This window comes from Mixophyes fleayi, chromosome 7, assembly GCF_038048845.1.
Source record: "Mixophyes fleayi isolate aMixFle1 chromosome 7, aMixFle1.hap1, whole genome shotgun sequence".
Classification (NCBI taxonomy): Eukaryota; Metazoa; Chordata; class Amphibia; order Anura; family Limnodynastidae; genus Mixophyes; species Mixophyes fleayi.
Genome location: NC_134408.1, coordinates 134,041,058 through 134,060,808, shown reverse-complemented (window position 1 = coordinate 134,060,808; position 19,751 = coordinate 134,041,058). Strand labels below are relative to the sequence as shown.

The 19,751-nt window shown below is 39.2% G+C and overlaps 2 protein-coding genes across 2 annotated transcripts in view; one reads left to right on the top strand and one right to left on the bottom strand.

Annotated features, from left to right (window-relative positions):
* Window positions 1–8,607, top strand: part of GALNT5 (polypeptide N-acetylgalactosaminyltransferase 5) — a 38,462-nt gene extending 29,855 nt beyond the window's left edge. The window contains exon 10 of the mRNA XM_075180844.1: window positions 913–8,607. Within this exon, the coding sequence (XP_075036945.1) occupies window positions 913–1,053 (141 nt within the window). The 3' untranslated portion in view covers window positions 1,054–8,607. The remainder of the gene's footprint in view (window positions 1–912) is intronic.
* Window positions 8,608–10,567: 1,960 nt separating this feature from the next.
* ERMN (ermin) lies at window positions 10,568–16,939 on the bottom strand. The gene is made up of 3 exons (XM_075180843.1): window positions 16,436–16,939; window positions 15,078–15,158; window positions 10,568–11,008 (listed from the first exon to the last, which is right to left on the bottom strand). The coding sequence occupies exons 1-3, from the start codon at window positions 16,653–16,655 to the stop codon at window positions 10,593–10,595; spliced, it is 717 nt and encodes a 238-aa protein (XP_075036944.1). The 5' UTR covers window positions 16,656–16,939; the 3' UTR covers window positions 10,568–10,592.
* Window positions 16,940–19,751: the final 2,812 nt, after the last annotated feature.

Genomic DNA, 19,751 nt, shown 5'->3' with positions numbered 1-19,751 from the left:
GCCCAGAGCATGAATCGGACACTGCTGTGTGTGCTCAAGCTTGACACGCTTTTACTGTACATTGACTACGTGCGCACGCCTATTCCCCTTCCATGAAATATAGGCTGAGTTAAGGGTCCTTTGCACTTAAATATGAATTGGATGTTGCTGCGTTCTCTGGCGTGATCTCCGATTCTGGGCATGCGCAGTGCGATTTTACACAAAATACTGCGTGTACGGCATTTGCGTTCCTTGATGAATCAGGCCCATAATATATATATATTTTGAGAGCAGTGATGTCGCTTGTGTTACATGACAGATACATCCAGCTTGTGAGCTGAAGCAATATGTAGTCTATCTATTTGCTAAGGAACCAGTGACATCACAGAGGCGCTGCCTAATATTCATGAGTCCTCACTTAATATTCATGAGGCACGGGATCCTAATGAATTGATAGGCTACATTCTCATGAATTATTAGCTCAGCCCCCAAAACGGATGCCTCCAATCAGTGAAGGTGACAGGTTCACGTCAAACCTATTGGGAGACGTAAGTGAAACCGGTTCTACCAGTAACTATGAAGAAAACGTCCTGTAGCCTATAGCAACCAATCAGATTCTAGCTTCTACTACAGGTTAGGAAATGAAAGACGATTGGTTGCTACGGACAACACCACCTTTTCTTCAGAGTTCTCTTTTGGAACTATTTTCATAAATGTTCCCCATTATATTTTATTTTTATTTATATTTTTATTTATCTGAGGTACCAGTGGTGCAGGATAGGCCATCTCCTGACTTTATAAAAAGGTCCAAGTTAGCCGATACCTCGTTTCTGTCTTTCCACCTTAAAAGGAACCTAGTGATCTACAGTACATAACTTTATTTCCCCTGATAATTACCAATCACTGAATCTTGTGTATGTTTTTCTGTTGTAGGCAAACCATTTTGTTGTAGAAAACATTCAGCAGCCGAGGTGTCTGGAGGTGGATCCTTCACTGGGAAGAGTACAAATAAATGCTTGTAACCCCGAAAATAAACTTCAAAAGTGGCAGTTTGAGAAATACTTTGCTGAGTGAAGACAAAGTTATCCCAGAGAGAGTGGATATATTTTTTTTAACACGGAGCGTCACCTGGACAAGATCATGACTCAAACCTTGCCCGTTTTTTGGGATTTATATAAAAAGACTATGGTTCCCATAATTTGGAAGTTAAAAATCGGCACACCCCTGTTGACCTCAGGATTGCTGGGGCCATAAAATCCACCACGTACAACCTTTTAGATGCCAAGCAAGATGCCAAACATGTACAGGAGCCTATTCTACACGTTCCTGTTCACTTGAGTTCATCAGTTGCAAATGTGGGAAAATAGATATTTTAGATTAAAGATTTTTGGTGGAAAAAAGGGGACTATCCTAGGATAACCAGGAAACGTGGAAACCGTCATCACAGACCAAGACTTGACATAAGACTATGGGGAGAATCTAGTAAAGTTCCCCAAAATTATACCAAGATTAAAGGGGGGGAAGGGTGCTGGAGAATTTGTAATAATGAGGGTTGCCAGGCTTTCATAGATTTATGTTTATGCTAATGAGTACATTCTTGTTACAGTGGGGTTTTATTTTAGGGTAGTGATTATATGTCCTTAGCCACAGGGAAATTATTTATTTATCTATGACAGTTGTTGTGTAAGTAATAACACTCTCGGGGTAGGTTCATCAAACCTTCTAAAAAGGAAAGTGCAGGTGTGACCCACAGCAACCAATCAGATTCTAGTTGTCATTTAGTTAGTACATTCTACAAAGTGACAGCTAGAATCTGATTGGTTGCTATAGGCAACATCTCCACTTTTTCAGACTCGCAGTTTAGTAAGTATACATTTATTGTTTAAATGTAAATCAAATTCACACTAATTGAAACTGTTTAAGCATTTTTTGGAGAGGTTTAAATACTAAGACTGTTTTTTTTTAAACTTGCTAATGTTACCTTGTTTAACAGGAAGTAACCGATGATCAGAACATTGGTTGTAGACCTTGTTATCCTCAGTGATAAATATTAGCCAACTATCCTAATGTCCACGACACGCTCATATTGTAAATATTTGATAATGGAAATGTTTGTCCCAGCAAATATCCTTGTTTGTCAATACTGACAACTGTACTGTATAGTACTGATTCTGTACAAGGGAAGCAATACTCATTATCTTTTCTTTTTCTCTGGGTTTCTAATGTAATATTTATGGAAGAGAAGAGTTTAAAATGGAAAATAAGTACATAAGAACTAGAAAAGTATAGTGGGTGTGACGTGTCCAAACAAGTTATAGGGTCCAGCAAGGCAGATGCCCCCACCGCTGAGGGCCCAGCAGGAGACCCACCCCCAGGTCCCCTAAATTACTCTGCAGGGCAATCGCTCTGCAGGACAATCGCTGTGCTCTGCAAAGAGCAGAATCCTCTTATGAGTGGGGCACGTGCGTTAACGTGTCCCTGGAATGATGTTACAGTTTTGGCACCAAAAATTATTAGAACATTCGTTAATGAAAATGCACTTATCTTGCTGAATTAGTAATAATGCAGACTAGTATTGTGGTCTGCTCAGTTAAAAAAGTGCTCTGTAAAAGAAATCAGAAGTTAGCACCCTCTGTTTCTAGGAATGATATCTGAATATTATTTATGTAACCTCTATTTGTTTTTAATGTGCATCAAAAGACCCAGGGGTATATTTACTAAACTGTGGGTTTGAAAAAGAGATGTTGCCTATAGCAACCAATCAGATTGTAGGGGACATATTCAGTTGTCAGCGGAAACGCTGAAAATCTCGCGCTCCGCGCACTATTACCGTAATAACGGTAATAGTGCGCGGAAAAAATGTTATTATGGTATTTTTCTCGCTGGATTTCAGCTCGCTGCTCCCTGAGCCGCGAGCTGAAATCCAGCTAACTATTACCGCAATAACGGTAGTAGTTTTTATGCAGCTGGAAAAATAAAGAATTGAATATGCCCCTAGCTGTCATTTTGTAGAATGCATTAAACAAATGATAACTAGAATCTGATTGGTTGCTATAGGCAACATTTCCACTTTTTCAAACCCGCAGTTTAGTAAATTTACCCCCCCAGTCTCTTTTAAAGGGAAAATATACATACGTCCCAAGCTGCAGGTTACATCCACAGTACTAATAGAAGTTGCATGGTTATTGTTCAGATACTAGAATAACACCAATAAATGTCAGTACAGAAGTGCACCCTGCCCTAGCTTAGGAATGGATGGATGTGTACAATTTGTCTTCCACATGTGTGCCAAAATTCCTAAAAAATCCAGCCATTCAGCTATCCGATTGCAACCTACACGGACAGATTTTAGTTCAGCTCTTGCCTACACAGAAAGGCGGTAGCCATTTGGTGGGTTGACCAAATACTTGTGATAATGTAGCCCATCAATTCATTCTGTTCCTAGTGAACAGATAGGCTGACATAATTAGTTTATTAATAAACGATAGCCTCATGTTGCTAATTCCTAGTGCATTGATAGGCTGACTTTGCTAGTTCCTATTTATTTCATAGACTGATGTCACTATTTCCTAGTGAATATCATGAAGATTGGTCCAGCCAACAAAATGGCTGCTCTCGCTGTGTCTGGATGAGGTGATCTTTTACCATTGGTCCACAAATGAGGAAAAAGTACATAGCTTCCATTTTCAAACAATATTTAACTTCTTACAAACTTGTTTGCCTTGGGAAGAAAAGGGTTACCAATATATATATATCAATTTGATTGATTTGTTTTGATGTTCCTCTTCCCAGCACTTTTGGCAGACAAATTTCAGCAGTACAGCTAATGATATGTTTTGAAGCACTAAGTACAGACAGATGTCTATTATTTAAACATGTATTACTGTAAACAAGAAATGTTTCAGACCTGAGGCTAAAAAAGGGAAACACCAAAATCTGGTAAAAAAATACAAAAAACTGGAGAGAGAATATTAGAAGAAAAAAAAATTGTCTTTATTGTGGCGTGCCAATCTATTATTTACATATTTTATAAATTAGTTTATTTAACAACAGACAAACTTTTTAATAGCACAATAAAATAATTCATCCCTTGGCTTTATGATGCAGCTTTAAACCACAAGGGGTATATTTACTAAACTGTGGGTTTGAAAAAGTGAAGGTGTTGTCTACAGCAACCAATCAGATTGCAGTTGTCATTGTGTAGAATGTACTAAATAAATGATAACTAGAATCTGATTGGTTGCTATAGGTCATAGTTGTCTACTCTCCCGGAATGTCCAGGAGACTCCCGAATTTATGGGAGTCCTCCCGGACACTCGGGAGAACAGAGCAACCTCCTGGTTCATGGCTACTCATTAGTAAAGTGGTGGGGGTGGGGCTTAGGACTTCAGGATTCACGCATCATCGTGGGCCCGCCCCCTGCTATAATAAGCTAGAAATTGTGATGTTGGTTTAGGGGTGGGGTCAAATGATGCAATTTGCCTAGCTCCACCCCCACACAGCCACCTCCCCCTGGATCTCCTGGAGGCCAAATTGATAAGATTGGCAAATATGCTATAGGCAACATCTCCACTTTTTGAAACCCGCAGTTTAGTAAATATGCCCCCAGATCTCTCCCCAGAAACATTCAGCCAAACTGGACTCAAATCAGCATCCCATAGAAAAATTATTCATATTTGCATAAATTATCAAGTTAAAATATATTTTATTTTAACAGGTGCTGAGTATAACTGAAATGACAACTTATTTTAAAAATAAACTTTTTTTTATTTTTTTTATCCTATTCCCCAGTTGATATTTATTATAATAATAAAACATTTCTACTGCCTTCTTGTGGAAAAATGAGCACATATTAAGTTGTGTCAAACCTATCTTCATGTGGGTTGAAGAATTCAGCTGACATGTATCAGGTGAGTTTGAAGAGATAGTTCTCTATGCCAGGGGGAGCCCAGACTTAACCACCCCAATAAGTACAGACTATACCCTCGCATTCCTTTCGCTTTTCCTATTCACGTGGCAGGCAGTCACAACTACTCTAAGGGGTATATTTACTAAACTGCGGGTTTGAAAAAGTGGAGATGTTGCCTATAGCAACCAATCAGATTCTAGCTGTCATTTTGTAGAATGTACTAAATAAATGACAGTTAGAATCTGATTGGTTGCTATAGGCAACATCTCCACTTTTTCAAACCTGCAGTTTAGTAAATACACCCATAAGTTATTTTTTGCCAATTTGTTGCAAAACTGTTGCTGCTCACTGTGTTATTTTTCAGCTATAAAGCCCCATTCCCACTGGTGCTTTTTAAGACTAGTAAAAGCATGTAAATGGTGATAGAATCTATTGGTTTCAATGACCCTGTACCCGTAATATGGCTGCTTCCACCAACACATATACACATGCTGAATGTAAACAATGTATTCTGAGGATTTTGTGTCCCAAACTCATTAGGTGCATTGAAAGGACCATATACCAAATAATTACTTATTTTAAAACACATCTTTTTATGGTTCTTCAGCAAATCAAGGGTGCAAAATAAGGTGTTGGCAAATAATGTATTTTTTCCCTTTTAAATCAATGATCTCTTCCAACAGGTACAATACAGTGATTATTAAATGTCATAGACTATTGTTTAATACAACTGGATGTCAAATTCTAGAGTGCTTTCATTTACCTTTTTTTTAGAATGTTTGTTAATTAATATGTAAATTGGGGAAAAGTTGCAATAAATTATTTTTGACAATAGAAAAAAAATAAAATTGCTTTGGATGTATAAAATGTAACACAATGTATCACCTGTTTGGTGTTTAAGATAACAAAGATTCTACCAGTACGTAGTTGGTGGTTTGACATTCAGGGATCCCTGTCAGGTTCGGAAGCAGGAAATCTACACTGCACAATGGACTTTTACTGATTGGCTAGTTTTCCAGGCTACCAATATCAGAGTATATAATTAACAATGAACGCTTGCCCAATAAAACCACACCCACCCTATCTCTACGACACCTAATTTTGCCAATGATGTTCTTTGGAAATGTTGGGAAGTACCGTATTTTCACCCAAAAGCCCAGTTAGTTATTCAGACACTATTGAAACTAAGTTTGACATTTACAATTTTTTGTGGAATTCTTTTTTTTAACTGACTGCTTCTACGGTATATACACCCAAAACCCTAGAGTTTAGGACAGCACGGTGACTAAGTGGTTAGCACTACTGCCTTACAGCACTGGGGTCATTAGTTCAATTCCCGACCATGGCCTTATCTGTGAGGAGTTTGCATGTTCTCCCAGTGTTTGCGTGGGTTTCCTCCAGGTGCTCTGGTTTCCTTCCACACTCCAAAAACATACTGGTACTTTAATTGGCTGCTAACAAATTGACCCTAGTCTGTCTGGCTGTCTCTGTCTGTCTGTGTCTGTGTCTGTGTGTGTGTGTGTTAGGGAATTTAGACTGTAAGCCCCAATGAGGCAGGGACTGATGTGAGTAAGTTCTCTGTACAGCGCTGCGGAATTAGTGGCGCTATATAAATAAATGGTAATAATAATAATATTAATAGTTGTCCTCTGCTCTAGGCCTCATTATCCAGCCTGTGTTTTTGGTCCAATCAGACATTTGCTTTAATTTTTAAGGTGTGTTTGACTATGGTCTGACCACTTTGTTGTTTTCCATCTTTGTTTCCTGCTCATCTGTGTGTACCTTGCTTATTAGCCAATCAGATCACTAGAATCTAGTTCCTTTCAGCAGGAGATGAGTGTTCTTTTCTTAATGGTGTGATTATGTTAGTGAGGACAGGCCTGTATATGGCACAACAGGAGAAAAACACAGACTACGATATAGGTGGTGGAAGGCTCCTGTAAAACTAATATAGGAAAACATAGTTTAGAATACACTTGTCTATAAAACAAGGTCATACATACAACTTCCAAATGGTACTAGAAAATTACAATTACTACAAATTATAGTACTTTTTATTTAGTTCTTAACAGTTACAAGTGCACCGGTTCTTGAATGTAATACAAATTCAGAGCACAGGAGTAGAAATATTAGCAGTATGCAATCGCTCAGCATACTCCCCACTCATATTTTCCATAGCCTGCCACATCAGTACCAAGATACTGTAAACAAGCAGCGAATACAAACAAAGACCCTGTTGTCTTGCCAGCAGAATGCAGAATTGTCCATTCAATACAGCTTTGTAAAGGTTTTTGAAATAAAGACAAAAGACTTGTTTTGATTTTTAATGGCGTGAAAAGATAGATTCTTCTTACTGGAGAATAGAAGACAATTGCCATCTCTCGTTTTTATGTTGCTAGTAATTTTTGCATAAAGTTTTAGCTTTCAAAAAAACTTAATCTGCAATAATTGTTGTCCTGATGAAGCTGATGACTCTAATCTGAACAAGCAAACCTTCAAGAAATACAATTATGGTTTAGGGTATTTAGTAGTTAGTAGATCAATTGTTTACCAGTGCCAATATAATCAGCATACTGTATGTAACAGTTTCACCTATATTGTATACAGTATATCATAGCATATTTTATATTATATATAACGTTAATAGATTAAACATCAGGATAACTGGCTACACACCAGATACTCTTAAGCCCACATTCCTTATTTTATAAGCTGTACCTATCTTACTGGGGGTCTGATCATGGTAAAACAGGGCTAGTGGGAAGTCAGTCATGTTATATGCATAGTTTAGTATGTAGTGACCGTGTAAATATAGTTTGTCATTACCACTGCTTTTAAAATGTATCTGTGATGAAATACTTAAAGATAGCAAGGTCTTTTAACAGATGTGTAGCACAGTAAACATAAGCACTAGTGTGTTTGGGTGTTAGCAGTGGGATTTCAGATGCCTACTCTCCACCTAAAGTTAGAAGCAGTAAGGGTAATTTGCAAACTCAAACACTGTAGATCTGCAATGCTTATTTATGCGTGTAAATGTGCTTACTTATCCGCCAAGAGTATTTCAAGATCACACCCTCTTTATGGTTTTTGGAATCACCCCTTTAAAATCATTCTCAACCACACATTGTGAGTTGTGGGATGCTTCAAATAATGTGTAATCTGTACACAGTAAAAATGTCACATCAGAGTCCAACTCCACCTACTACCCCCTTTGTTTATTTTAACGTTTTAGTTTTATTGCTAAAATACTGCTCAGAGAGATTCATTTTTGTGATGTTATCAAGCAGTTTTACACTTTTGCAGGTCGTAAATGACTATTAGTTTAATAAAATGCTAAAGAATGAAATAAAAAAGTAAGTACACATATAATGCAGAACTTCAAAACTATAAATGATCTGTAGTTTAGATTTTGCAGACTATACTAGAGCAGGACCCATATATAGCCAATCTCATGTTTCTGTTATATGTCTACTATGTGTGTAAAAAATGTAATGTGGTATGTGTAGTAATGTTGGCATAGCACCCATGAACGTCATGTATTCAATCTGTGATTGTTCCCATTCTACTATATATTTGACTTTTGGGATCCCTCTTTCCCCAAGAAAAATCATGTGCCCCCCCCCCCCAAGAAGCTATTTTGGGTCAACACCATCACTGATATTAGGCTTCATATCAACCTGCAGAATATGCAGACACACCATTTAATAGTATTTTATTATAATGTTTTTATGTATTACCATTTTTCCCATTTATTTGCAAGTACAACACAATCTATAAAATAAGTGAAAGTATGAAACCCTATCAGGTAAAGGTAAGCAAATCAATATAAAGAATATATAAACATATACAAATTATATGGCTAATACTGATTCATGAAGGACAAATCCATTTCTAGGAAAAATAAAACCTGAACCGCCCACAGATTAATTCACACAATTTTAAACATGTAACAGAAAACAGAAATCTATAATTAGTTCAGTGAGCAGACCACATAAGTGAGAAATACGTGGGACACAAAACACAATTGTTCATTTGTTCACCTGTATCTGACTAAAGCAGTCACCACAAAATGTCTTATATTTGGCTCCTGTAAATAAATGGCTTGAATGGCAAAATATATTTAGTTGCATTTCTAGGCAGTATAATGGTTATGTGGATATTTTTTAAAAACAATGCTGTATGTCCACACAGAAATAAAAAAATTGTTACCAGGCCCCTCACCGATGAAAAAATGGGGTATCATGCCAGGGAGTAGGGCTGCACCCACTTTGTGGAATTCCCTCCCACGCACAGTAAGACTTTCCTCTAGTCTCCAAACCTTCAAGGGTTCTCTGAAAACCCACCTCTTCAGACAAGCTTATAATATTCCTCAACCACCATCCTAATCTCCCCTATTACAACCCTCTACACAGCTAACACAAGATAACAACCCTCTGACCAACATTGGTACACACACAGCCCACTCAGTACTTTTACCTTTGCATTCTAGCTGGTCTATTGTGCAATATGATGTAGCACATGTCCTTGTGTTTCAAACTCCCATTGTCCTATAGATTGTAAGCTTGCGAGCAGGGTTCTCTTACCTCTCTGTCTGTATGTATTACCCAGTATTGTCTTATTAATGTTTGTTCCCAATTGTAAAGCGCTACGGAATTTGCTGGCGCTATATAAATAAATGATGATGATTATGAGTATGGGAGTACTAAATTTTGCGGTATTCTATCTGGCGCCAGTCCACTTTTATATACCTATCCTGAAATCTGGGATTGTATTATTATTATTATTATTATTATTATTATATATGCATTTTTATCGGTAGCCCTTTGGTACTTATTAAATAACCATAATATTCAGCTATACATGTATATTTTAAAGCTTACAAATTTTGCTGCAAAAAATCTACACCTTGGCAGTAGCTTCCTTCTTCAGAAAATACTTTTTATTTTTTTATGTTCACATATCACAATAATGGGTGTGTACTACAAGAAGATATGTGTGTACATGTATATATATATATATATATATATATATATATATATATATACACACAAATCTCAGCAAATATGTTTGTGTTATTTTTGTAGTTTCCGTAAATGATGTCCTATAACATACAAATACTTGTGTTATCACTTCAAACAGGAAGTAACATCGACCACAAAACCATTGTTAAAAATATTGCAAACTAAATACTGTGTATTGTATATGGGGTTTTTCTGTTATGTTTATATATGCTGAATGGAAGTAAAATTTCCAACAATTAGCCATGTAAAAAGGAGATTGCGGGTGAATTCCTGCCAACAGTGCAGGTTTTCATGGGATAGTGCTTAATTTTTTTAGCCGAAAGGGATGTGGCTTGTCAGATAGGGGTTAGGTTTCCCTAAAATGGGTGAGGTTTAGGTGAACCTGGGTGTGTCCTGGGAAAATCAGGGTGTGGTCTATGTTGGCAGGAGTGCTGGAAAGTATATGGAATATTTGATGCTACACTAAGATCATACCTCCCAACATGTCTGTCTGGAGGCCTGGTCACGTTTTGACGGGGAAGTGGCCATGCCCCCACTGGGCTGCCTAGCTCTGTAAAGCACTAGGCTGCTCATTACTCCCAACATCCCTTACGCCAACATTCATACTTGTGGGACAAACATGTCCCCAGGCGGGAAATCCCGACAATGCCCTAAAATTGGGACAGTTGGGAGGTATGCTAAGATTACAAATTCATCATAGACTCAAACTCATCGATCCTCTGTTTTGTGTTTCCTTTTCTAATCTTGCGGTATGAAACAGTGTCATATCTGGAATAACTGTGTCTGGAGATGTCAGGTTTGTTTCCAGACTGTTCTTCATTTGAACCAAGATGGCCACCACCTGGACTGACTGAACGGAATCCATATTCTTGTTCGTCATGTGACCCCTCTCCATTTTCGTTGTCGGTCTCAATGGATGTGTTTTCTTCCTCGGTCTCAGTCAGCGTATCTTCTGGACTAGTTTCATCCAGGTGTTTCCTTTGGCTATGCAGCAATATATCTGGTGTTTCTGTTTTAACTCCCTCATGGTCCCCGGATGGTTCATCTAAATCTTCTTTACCAGGAAACGTACACGCTGGAGCACTGTCAACCTCCGTTTCTGCATAAAAGTTTTACATAGTCATAAAATAAGCATATATTTAATTTGTTATATATTCAGGTACTAATATGACATTTGTGATGATTTGGATCTATGCAAAATGTACTATAAAATATATCTTTATATTTGGTGAATAGGAATACTGTCACTTATGTTTGAAGAGTAGTAATATATAGCATATTACAATATACTACTGTATTATATATTATATTAACTTATATAACATATCTTATATTTGTAGACTAGGGATGTGACTTGACTCCAACATGTTTCATGATGGAATGTATAACTGTCATTGAAGGTAAAACAAACATACACATGAAATTTCCGCAAATAAGTAACTTGCTCTGTCATCAAATTGAAACATGTATTATAATGTAACCCTTACTGCAAATTAAAAAGATTAGAAGTCACCTTGAAATTACATGACCTGTATAAAAGCACTACATAATATAACAGCATTATACCCATATTTACCAAATATATACTGTTTCCCGAAGGGAGATTCCAGGGGGGGAGGAGTGTAAGGGAGGAGGAGGAGGAGGGGGAGGCGGCGCCGCAAATCACGTCATTTTGACCCCGTCCCTGCAATGCATTGACGCAATAATGCCACTTTGCTGCCAAAATTACGCGTTTCACCGCAAATGGTGTCATGGAGATGGATGCGGGAGAATAGTCTGCTCTCAGGGAGCCCTACCCTGGAATACAGGAGTCTCCCAGACCTTCTGGGAGAGTGGGCAACAATGATTATACTTAGCATTGCAGAAAACACTACTCACACCCCTGGGGGCCGTGGTTATGCTACCCATAATGATGTGGCCACGTCCCATTTGTAAGGTGGCCACTCCCCCTTTTCTCAGGCTCAACGTTCCCAAGATTGCATGTTGTGGGGTATGTAATACTGCTGAACGTATCAGGTGCAGGGTTTGGTCTCTTGTAGTTCTCTGGATGCTGTGTGGTAGTATTTGTAGTTCCACAACAGCTTACATTAATAATATCACTTTTTAATAGATGACATAGTGCAAAATATTTGGATTAGTAGTAGCCACCAATACTGCCTGTTACCCTAAGACCTTAGTAAAGTGCCAGGTGTCATCTGAAATTGAAAATGCTGTTGATGCTAACAAAATATAATAGTGAAACTACAAAATCGGGTGTCAGTGTCAGATGTTATTTTAGACAGTTATTACACTAACAATGATTGACAGTCAGATGTTATGTGTCAGCGTTAGACATCAGCTTCAGAGCTAATTTTAAATGAAATATTAGGTTAACTTTGAAAAGTAACAGTGAAGACTATCTAAGGCAGGTGCCGGGGTCAGTATTTAACATCATGTGACGTTTCAATCAAAGTGACAATGAGTATCAGGTGTCAGCTTTGGTCAATTTTGAAAATGAAGTTGCTCTGACATTTGATGTCTGCATATGGACGTTGTACAGGGCAGCACATAGTATGGATGCGGTACAGGTGAATGTTTTGAGGAGTGAATACAAAGTAATAAAGGGAGGACTATAGTCAGAAATCATTTGCAGACCAGCTGAGCAGGTGTATAGAGCATAAAGAAAAAATGTAAGTAGGTGCAGGGTACTAGATTACATTATCTCTAGACAAATACCTAATATATATCAGACAGTGTCAGAACTACTATTGGTGCTGCAGGTCCAGTGCACCGGGGCCCATGGAGATAATAGGGCCCGCTGCATGGCAGATGCAGAGGTTTGGGGCCTCCAAAGGCTCAAAAAAGTTGCATCATGTGAGACCCAGGAAAAAATTTATCTTTTTTATCTTTTACCAGTTGCAGTTTACCCATACTTGTCAACTCTCCCGGAATGTCCGGGAGACTCCGCATTTTGCGAGAGTCTCACGGACTCCCGGGAGAGTGTGGCAATCTCCCGGATCTGCCCACTTCACTAGGAAGTGCCCACTTCCTAGTAAAGTGGCCAGAATTAGGTCCCAAACGCTGTGATTCCCGGTGAATCGCGGCGTTTGCTTCATTATGCCACGGGGACGGGTCCAAAATGACGGACATTTTGGAGCCCCGCCCCCATCACGCCCACCTCCCCCCGGCTGGCTCCCGGAAACCAACTTTCTAAAGTTGGTAAGTATGAGTTTACCAGGGCAGAGGGATCACATGCTCATGCTCTCCCTCTTATGATATAAACCAGCCCAGGTTCTCTAGTTCTGGGGCAGGTTGAGGATTTGGGGAGTTGGGGCAAGTTCTCTTGGGCCAGCTGATGGTGATTATTTGCCCATCCAAAGGCCCAATATGAGCCAGATTATGTGCGGAGGGAGTGACTGGGCAGAGCTATTTTTCACAATATCAGACACCTCTGTGCACACGGGGCTCTGCCCGGTCATACCCGCTAGACTGTGCACAAGAATAACCTTTGCCAAAACTGTGTGCGCAGACCAGGGGAGCCACCAGGAAATGGCCACAAGGGGGCACCAGATTCCTCCCATCGGCCCTGATTGCAGCACACCACTAACACCCCCATTATACTAACACAGCACAGAATATTTGCATTTTAGTGTATAATTTCACCTGCCATAATTTGTCTGCAATAAACTAATATTGTTATTCAGCTTTAGGTAATAACACACAATGACAATGAGCAATTACTGACTTTGTGTGGCATTATGTAATATATCAAATATGATTTATTATCTATAATATAAATGCCTAGTGGCGTGTGTTAGTCTGTCTGTGTGTGGAAAAAATAAAACCAAGCTGCAGCGCCACCTGCTGGGCGGAGTTATACACTGACCTACTAAATTCTTAGTGTGTGTGGAAAAAAAACCTCAGAAAGGGCTGAAATTTGGTATACTAAGATGTTTTTAATTTGTTAATTTAATTTGTTAATTGTTAAAAGTGTTTATAAAGATTTAAAAAATATATATATATATTTCTTGAAGGAGAAGTGACAGTTGGGAGTGGTTGGTGGTTGCCGGGGGTGACAGTGGGGAGTGGTTGGTGGTTGCCGGGGGTGACAGAGCGAGAGGAGTGTGATACTCAGGACCGCTGAGAGAGATCCCTGTGTCTGGATAGACATCTGGATAGATGTGGCGATGAAAATGAAGGATGAGGTGATGGAGAAGAATGATGAGGTGGTGACATGTGGACAAAACCACGTTAAAAAAGGGCGCTTGCGTCGGGAAGTAACGCTCTTCCCCTGAGGAGGCCTGGGCTAGGGCCCAAATGCATGACAAGAACCTTTTTAACACCTTAAGTAGCTTGATTTGACTAGAATGCATGAGTATCATGCACGGGTTAACTTGTATAATATATTAACGTAGAGTCAGAGGGCAATGTGTGCAAGCGTTACATTAGATACAGAGCATACATTAAAGTAGTGTGCACTTAATTCACTCACTGATCTAGCATTAAACTAGATTGCATTTCTCTCCATATGGTGTCCATGATCATAATTTATTTATTAATGTCATACACGGACGGACTCCTCATGGACCCGGAAGAGTAGACAAAACTCCCGAAATTCGGCGAAGTTCACGGCAGTGAATGGAGGGTGCGGGGCATAATCGTGCCGTGAAGCTCCGCTCCCTCCATTCAATGCCGTGAATTTCGGCTGTTTATAGTGGGGGCGGGGCTATGGTGACGCGAAATCTCACCACGCCCTCCGCCCTCCACCCTCCTCCTACCCCGTGTCACATGACTTATAGATCTTAAAAGTGGGCATGTATAATTAATGTTTATTTGTATAGTCCGCCGGAATTGGACCAATGGCTGGTGTGTTGTGGGGCAACAATGCTAACCACTCTGCTACTTGCTGTTGATCTCATGAGACAGTGAATACCCCTCATGCAGATTTAGTGCACCGCATGTCATGTGGCTTAGGCCCAGTCACGCAGTAAGTCTAAAAGACACACACTTCATCTGTACGGGATAATCCTCATAGCTAGGTTAGTTCACCATAACTCTCTGCGTATACAATGCATTGTGGACCACTTTCAGGATAACAAGAGATGCAGGGAAGTAGTACACAAAGTCAAGTAAGTTTTAGATAAGTTATTTCATATCACATAAACATTTGGAATCATGAATTGTTCTACCTCGTATCAGTTCACATTCTCCTTTCTGTGCATCAGATCCTGTTTGGCTCGTTGACGCTGGATCTGTTTCTCCCTTTTGCTCTAAAAAAAGAAAATTAATCACTGCAGCATCTCTGTGTATTTTGTGTCTCTTTAATAGGCAGTCCCCAACAGCTCATGTTTTCAGGATTTCTTTAATCATGCACAGGTGACCTAGTCTACTTGTCATTAAACTTTATCAGACTTGTTACCCCATCCTTAGGGGATGGGGCAGCAACTCCAGCAAAACCAGCACAGGCCGGAGCGTTAAGGCGCATTACCAGTACAATGGATTATATTTGTAAACCACAACACATGAAAAGTACATGGAGAATGCATAAATGCACTGCAGTAATATGTATTTAAAGCGCAAACTAATTTAAATGGGTTTTACCAATTTTCCAGGACATGCATGGGAACAAGCCCCGAGTGTTCAGTACAGTACAGTAATCTATGTTCTGGTAATCTCATATATATAGTGTACAGTATACACTGACTGGATGTGTTTGCTCAGAAATGGGACAAGCTTTATTTTATTTTGTATGTATGTGCTTTTATCTGTGTCAACCTGCTTAACAACATTAAACAATGATATCAGTATCAATTACAATTACTTGAAATTTGGAGTGTTTGCAGACTTGAGATAGATAGATAGATAGATAGATAGATAGATAGATAGATAGATAGATAGATAGATAGATAGATAGACAGACAGATAGATAGATAGATAGATAGATAGATAGATAGATAGATAGATAGATAGATAGATAGACAGACATATATGAGATAGACATATACAAAAGGGAAAAAAAACATCAAAAGTATCAACCAAACTGTTTCCACTAACACTGCTAAACTAATGGCCTCATTTACAGTTAGGAGCAAACAAAAGATACAAACTTGTTCCTGGACAAACCATGCAGAGCGTACACATACATGTATTTATTTTGTATACTGTCTGCTTTGTTTTACACTGCAATGTACAGCTGACCTAGGACACGCACCCTCTGTCACTTTCTATACCTGGGTTTGTTGTGCTCCTTTTTGGCTTTGCTCCTATCTCTAAATGAGGCCCTAGACGTGCAGGTTCTGCAGTAGTGATTAGGACAGGGGGGCGTCCTGCTGGAGTGCTAAGTATTATCTTCTTAAACTCATGATACCAGGTGATACCTGTCAGCAGAAAACTCCAGCACTAAGATAGTCAACTTCTACACAAGGTTAGCACACATGTATTTTCCTTCAGAGGCCAACATTACATTTAATAAACAAAATTTGCATTATTATCAATGAAGCCATATGAATAACGTTTAATGGATAGATTAATTGAAAAGCTAGAATACCTTCCTCAATTGTCTCCTGATTTATATCCAAAATTGGAGTAACAACTTTGTCTGCTAGATGGATACCGGTTCCTTCTGTAATTTTGCTTGTAAACACTGGATCACGCGTTTTGCATACAACAGAGGTGTCCATTTGATCTATAATATCAGTTATCTGCACTGGAATTATTTCAGGCTGGGCATTTCCATTATGTTCAGGGATCTCTGTTTCTTCTGACATTGTAACAGTCTTCAAGATAATTGTAAATCCCAATAGCAACAGCAAAACGCGACAGTATTAGATAATTTTCAGCTAGTAAAATACCAGTTTAGAAGCTCTTTGTCATCTTAGCATCTTCTTTTGGAGGCTCAGGGCTAAAACAAAAATAACTCAATGACATTATGAGAGTTTGTCATATCTTCAGCAATATTGCCTTTTTCCAGAGACAGTTCCCACAAGTTTCCTGGAGTATTTGTTGAAAAATAGCAGACACATTTGCCTTTCTTATAAGGGAACAAATAGCGCAATCAAGCCTTTGTCTAAGCAGCCAGTAATTATCATACAACGTTCAGGCCAATGGCATGAGAGATTTTCTATTCTTTCAAGAATAGCCCTTTGTGCTTTCATTGTAAACAGCAGCAACAATTGTTCCTAATCTTTAATCCGTAGCAAGTGACCATTGCTAGTCACATTAGATCACGGCAACAAGCTTATAATTCACACTAGTTATTTTGTTCTTTTAATCCTCCTAGGAACGTCATTAAACAAGTGCTTCATATTTGTAAAGCTTATCTTACCCTGTAGTCACATTAAACTTTTGACACAATTATACACGAGATACACTTTATCCTGCAGTGGTTTGTAGATTGGCTACATTATAGAATAATCTTTTCTAAAAGATGTATTACATTGCTACATTATTAGAGAACCTTTTATTAAATAGTTTCTCACAATATAAGAATTGATAGTTTATTTGTGTAGTTGTAATGTTTAATATGTTGCTGCCTGTGGTCATTGAGGATGTTTCACCTATGATTAGTAAGAGCAGATTTCACATTCATAGAATGTGTTGGTAATTACAGAAATAACCATTTGATTACTTAGGGGTATATTTAACAAAGTGTGATGGTGCACTAACATAGAATCCATGCCCCGATGTGTCCCCCGCAAATTTATTAAAGATGCATCGCAGCAGATATCGTGGATATCTGCTGCTTTGCATTCTGCTTCGTTTTGGGGAGTAGTCACCATTCAATAGTATGGTGACTGCTCCCTCTTGCAATCTAACAAGTTCCGAAAAATAGATTTTTTTCGGGAACTTGTCTTGATAATGTTCACCAGCTGAAGCTGGCGTACATTATCATTAATGAGAAATCTCAGTGCTGTCAGCTCTGCTCCGACGAGCAGAGCTGGACAGCGCATGTGTGGAGGGATCACATGATCCCTCCCTGTCATTGACACTCTCTCTCTGCAAACTATAATTGCCGATAGAGAACAGAGATGTTTGTGCGCATGCCCGAGGGTTTCACTCGGCGCATGCGCACTGGAGTAAGAACAGGACCCCCGTTGACCACATACTGCTTCGGGAACGAAGCAGCTGTGGTAAGTATGATTTCTACTTCACAGGCACAGCAGTTTTTCGGAACTGCTGTTCCTGTGTTGCTTTTTTAATAAATATGAGAAATAGTTCAATCCTTATCAATGCGATAAGGATTGAAAACTATTTTTCATATTTTGCGAGTGATGATAAATGTGCCCCTTAGTCTGTCCAAGTGAATTTATATATTTTCAGGGACAAAAAGGGCTTTCTTTTAATATCGTAGCAGAATGAATAAATTAGCTTCGGATTACATAGGAGAACAACAAGCATAAGTGAAAGAGTGCAGACACAGCTCAGGATATTAGTGTGCTGTTACCTAAATGAACGTATTTATTTATTTATACTAAAATGGAAATGAATATGAAAAATTGCTATTACAGTACTAAAAGATTATGAGCAGCAGCAATAAAAAATAGTTTAGCAAAGATATCGGTATGTAAGTTAGCCAGAGTGTTTGTCTTAAGTTCTTTAGTTTAATATAATAATGTTTTATTAGAATCAGAGCATTGAAAATAAATTTAGATCAAACAGAATATGCCGCTCTTGTTGAACATCTAGTAGGGTGATTTGGGGGCATATTCAATTAGCTACCGGGATCGCTACGCACGGCTGCTTCCTTCCCAATACCGCTACACCACCAATTTCCCTTTGCACCCCATAGGGTTGCGAAAGGAAATCTGCGATGTGGCGGTATCGTAATTGCACTTTTTTGGGGCATATTTAATTAGCTGCCAGGCTCGTGGCATCGCTGCCGCGCACATCAATTGCAATTATGGTACGTCACATCGCAGATTTGCCTGTGATGTAGTGGTATCATGGAGGGGGTGGCTGCGCATAGCCGCAATCACGCAAGCTAATTGAATATACCCATATGTGCGCTGTCCGCGCAATGTCGCTATCACGCAAGCTAATTGAATAAGCCCCTTAGAGTTGTACGTCAAAGTTCCCCTTTTGTGTACATGAGTGTCTGCACACTTGCTCTTTCATGTCTGTATTTTGAGTAAGACTCGTCTTAGGATAAGTGCAGCCTTAAGCATAGCACAGAGATGTGTGCTGTGCAAATTTGTGGCAGCAAGGTGTATGCTTTGCACCCATCTTGTGCAGATGCCAAATTTACACTTTATAAGTAACGAATTTATACAGATATAAGGATATGTGTAACCCAAAATATCCATGCATCTCAAAGGGCTTAACTAAAGTGCACATCCACACCTATACTGCATTCCACTTAGAAACGAACGACCCTGAAAGACTGCCGTAAGTTGTGCACATACGCAGTGCAACAACATTTTGCATGAGATGCATATTTATTTCATGCAAATACACTTCTGTACATCTCTAAATCACGTTCCATTTTGTCAGTAGCGCACGCAGGTGGGGTTACTGAGTCTCTCGAAACACCCCCTCCCTGCGCTAACTTAGTGGCCACTGTCCTATACAGCAGCCGCAAGGCTGTCAAAGACGCGTCCGCGGCGGTGCTATTGTATACAGCACCGCTGCAGACGCTTCTTAGACAGCGCCGCGGCTGCTGTATAGGACAGCGCTGGCGAAACGGAGCTGCTGCGCATGCGCAGCAGCTCTCTCTCAGGTTTTTTGTTTTTTGGGGGGTTGGCGGGGGGAAACCCCCCTCCCCCGACAATCCTCCGTGCGCCGCTGTTTGTTTATTTTTATTTTTAATGCAGCAGCATATGTTAACACAGACTTGGATATAAGTGTTATATAAAGCCTATGTTAGA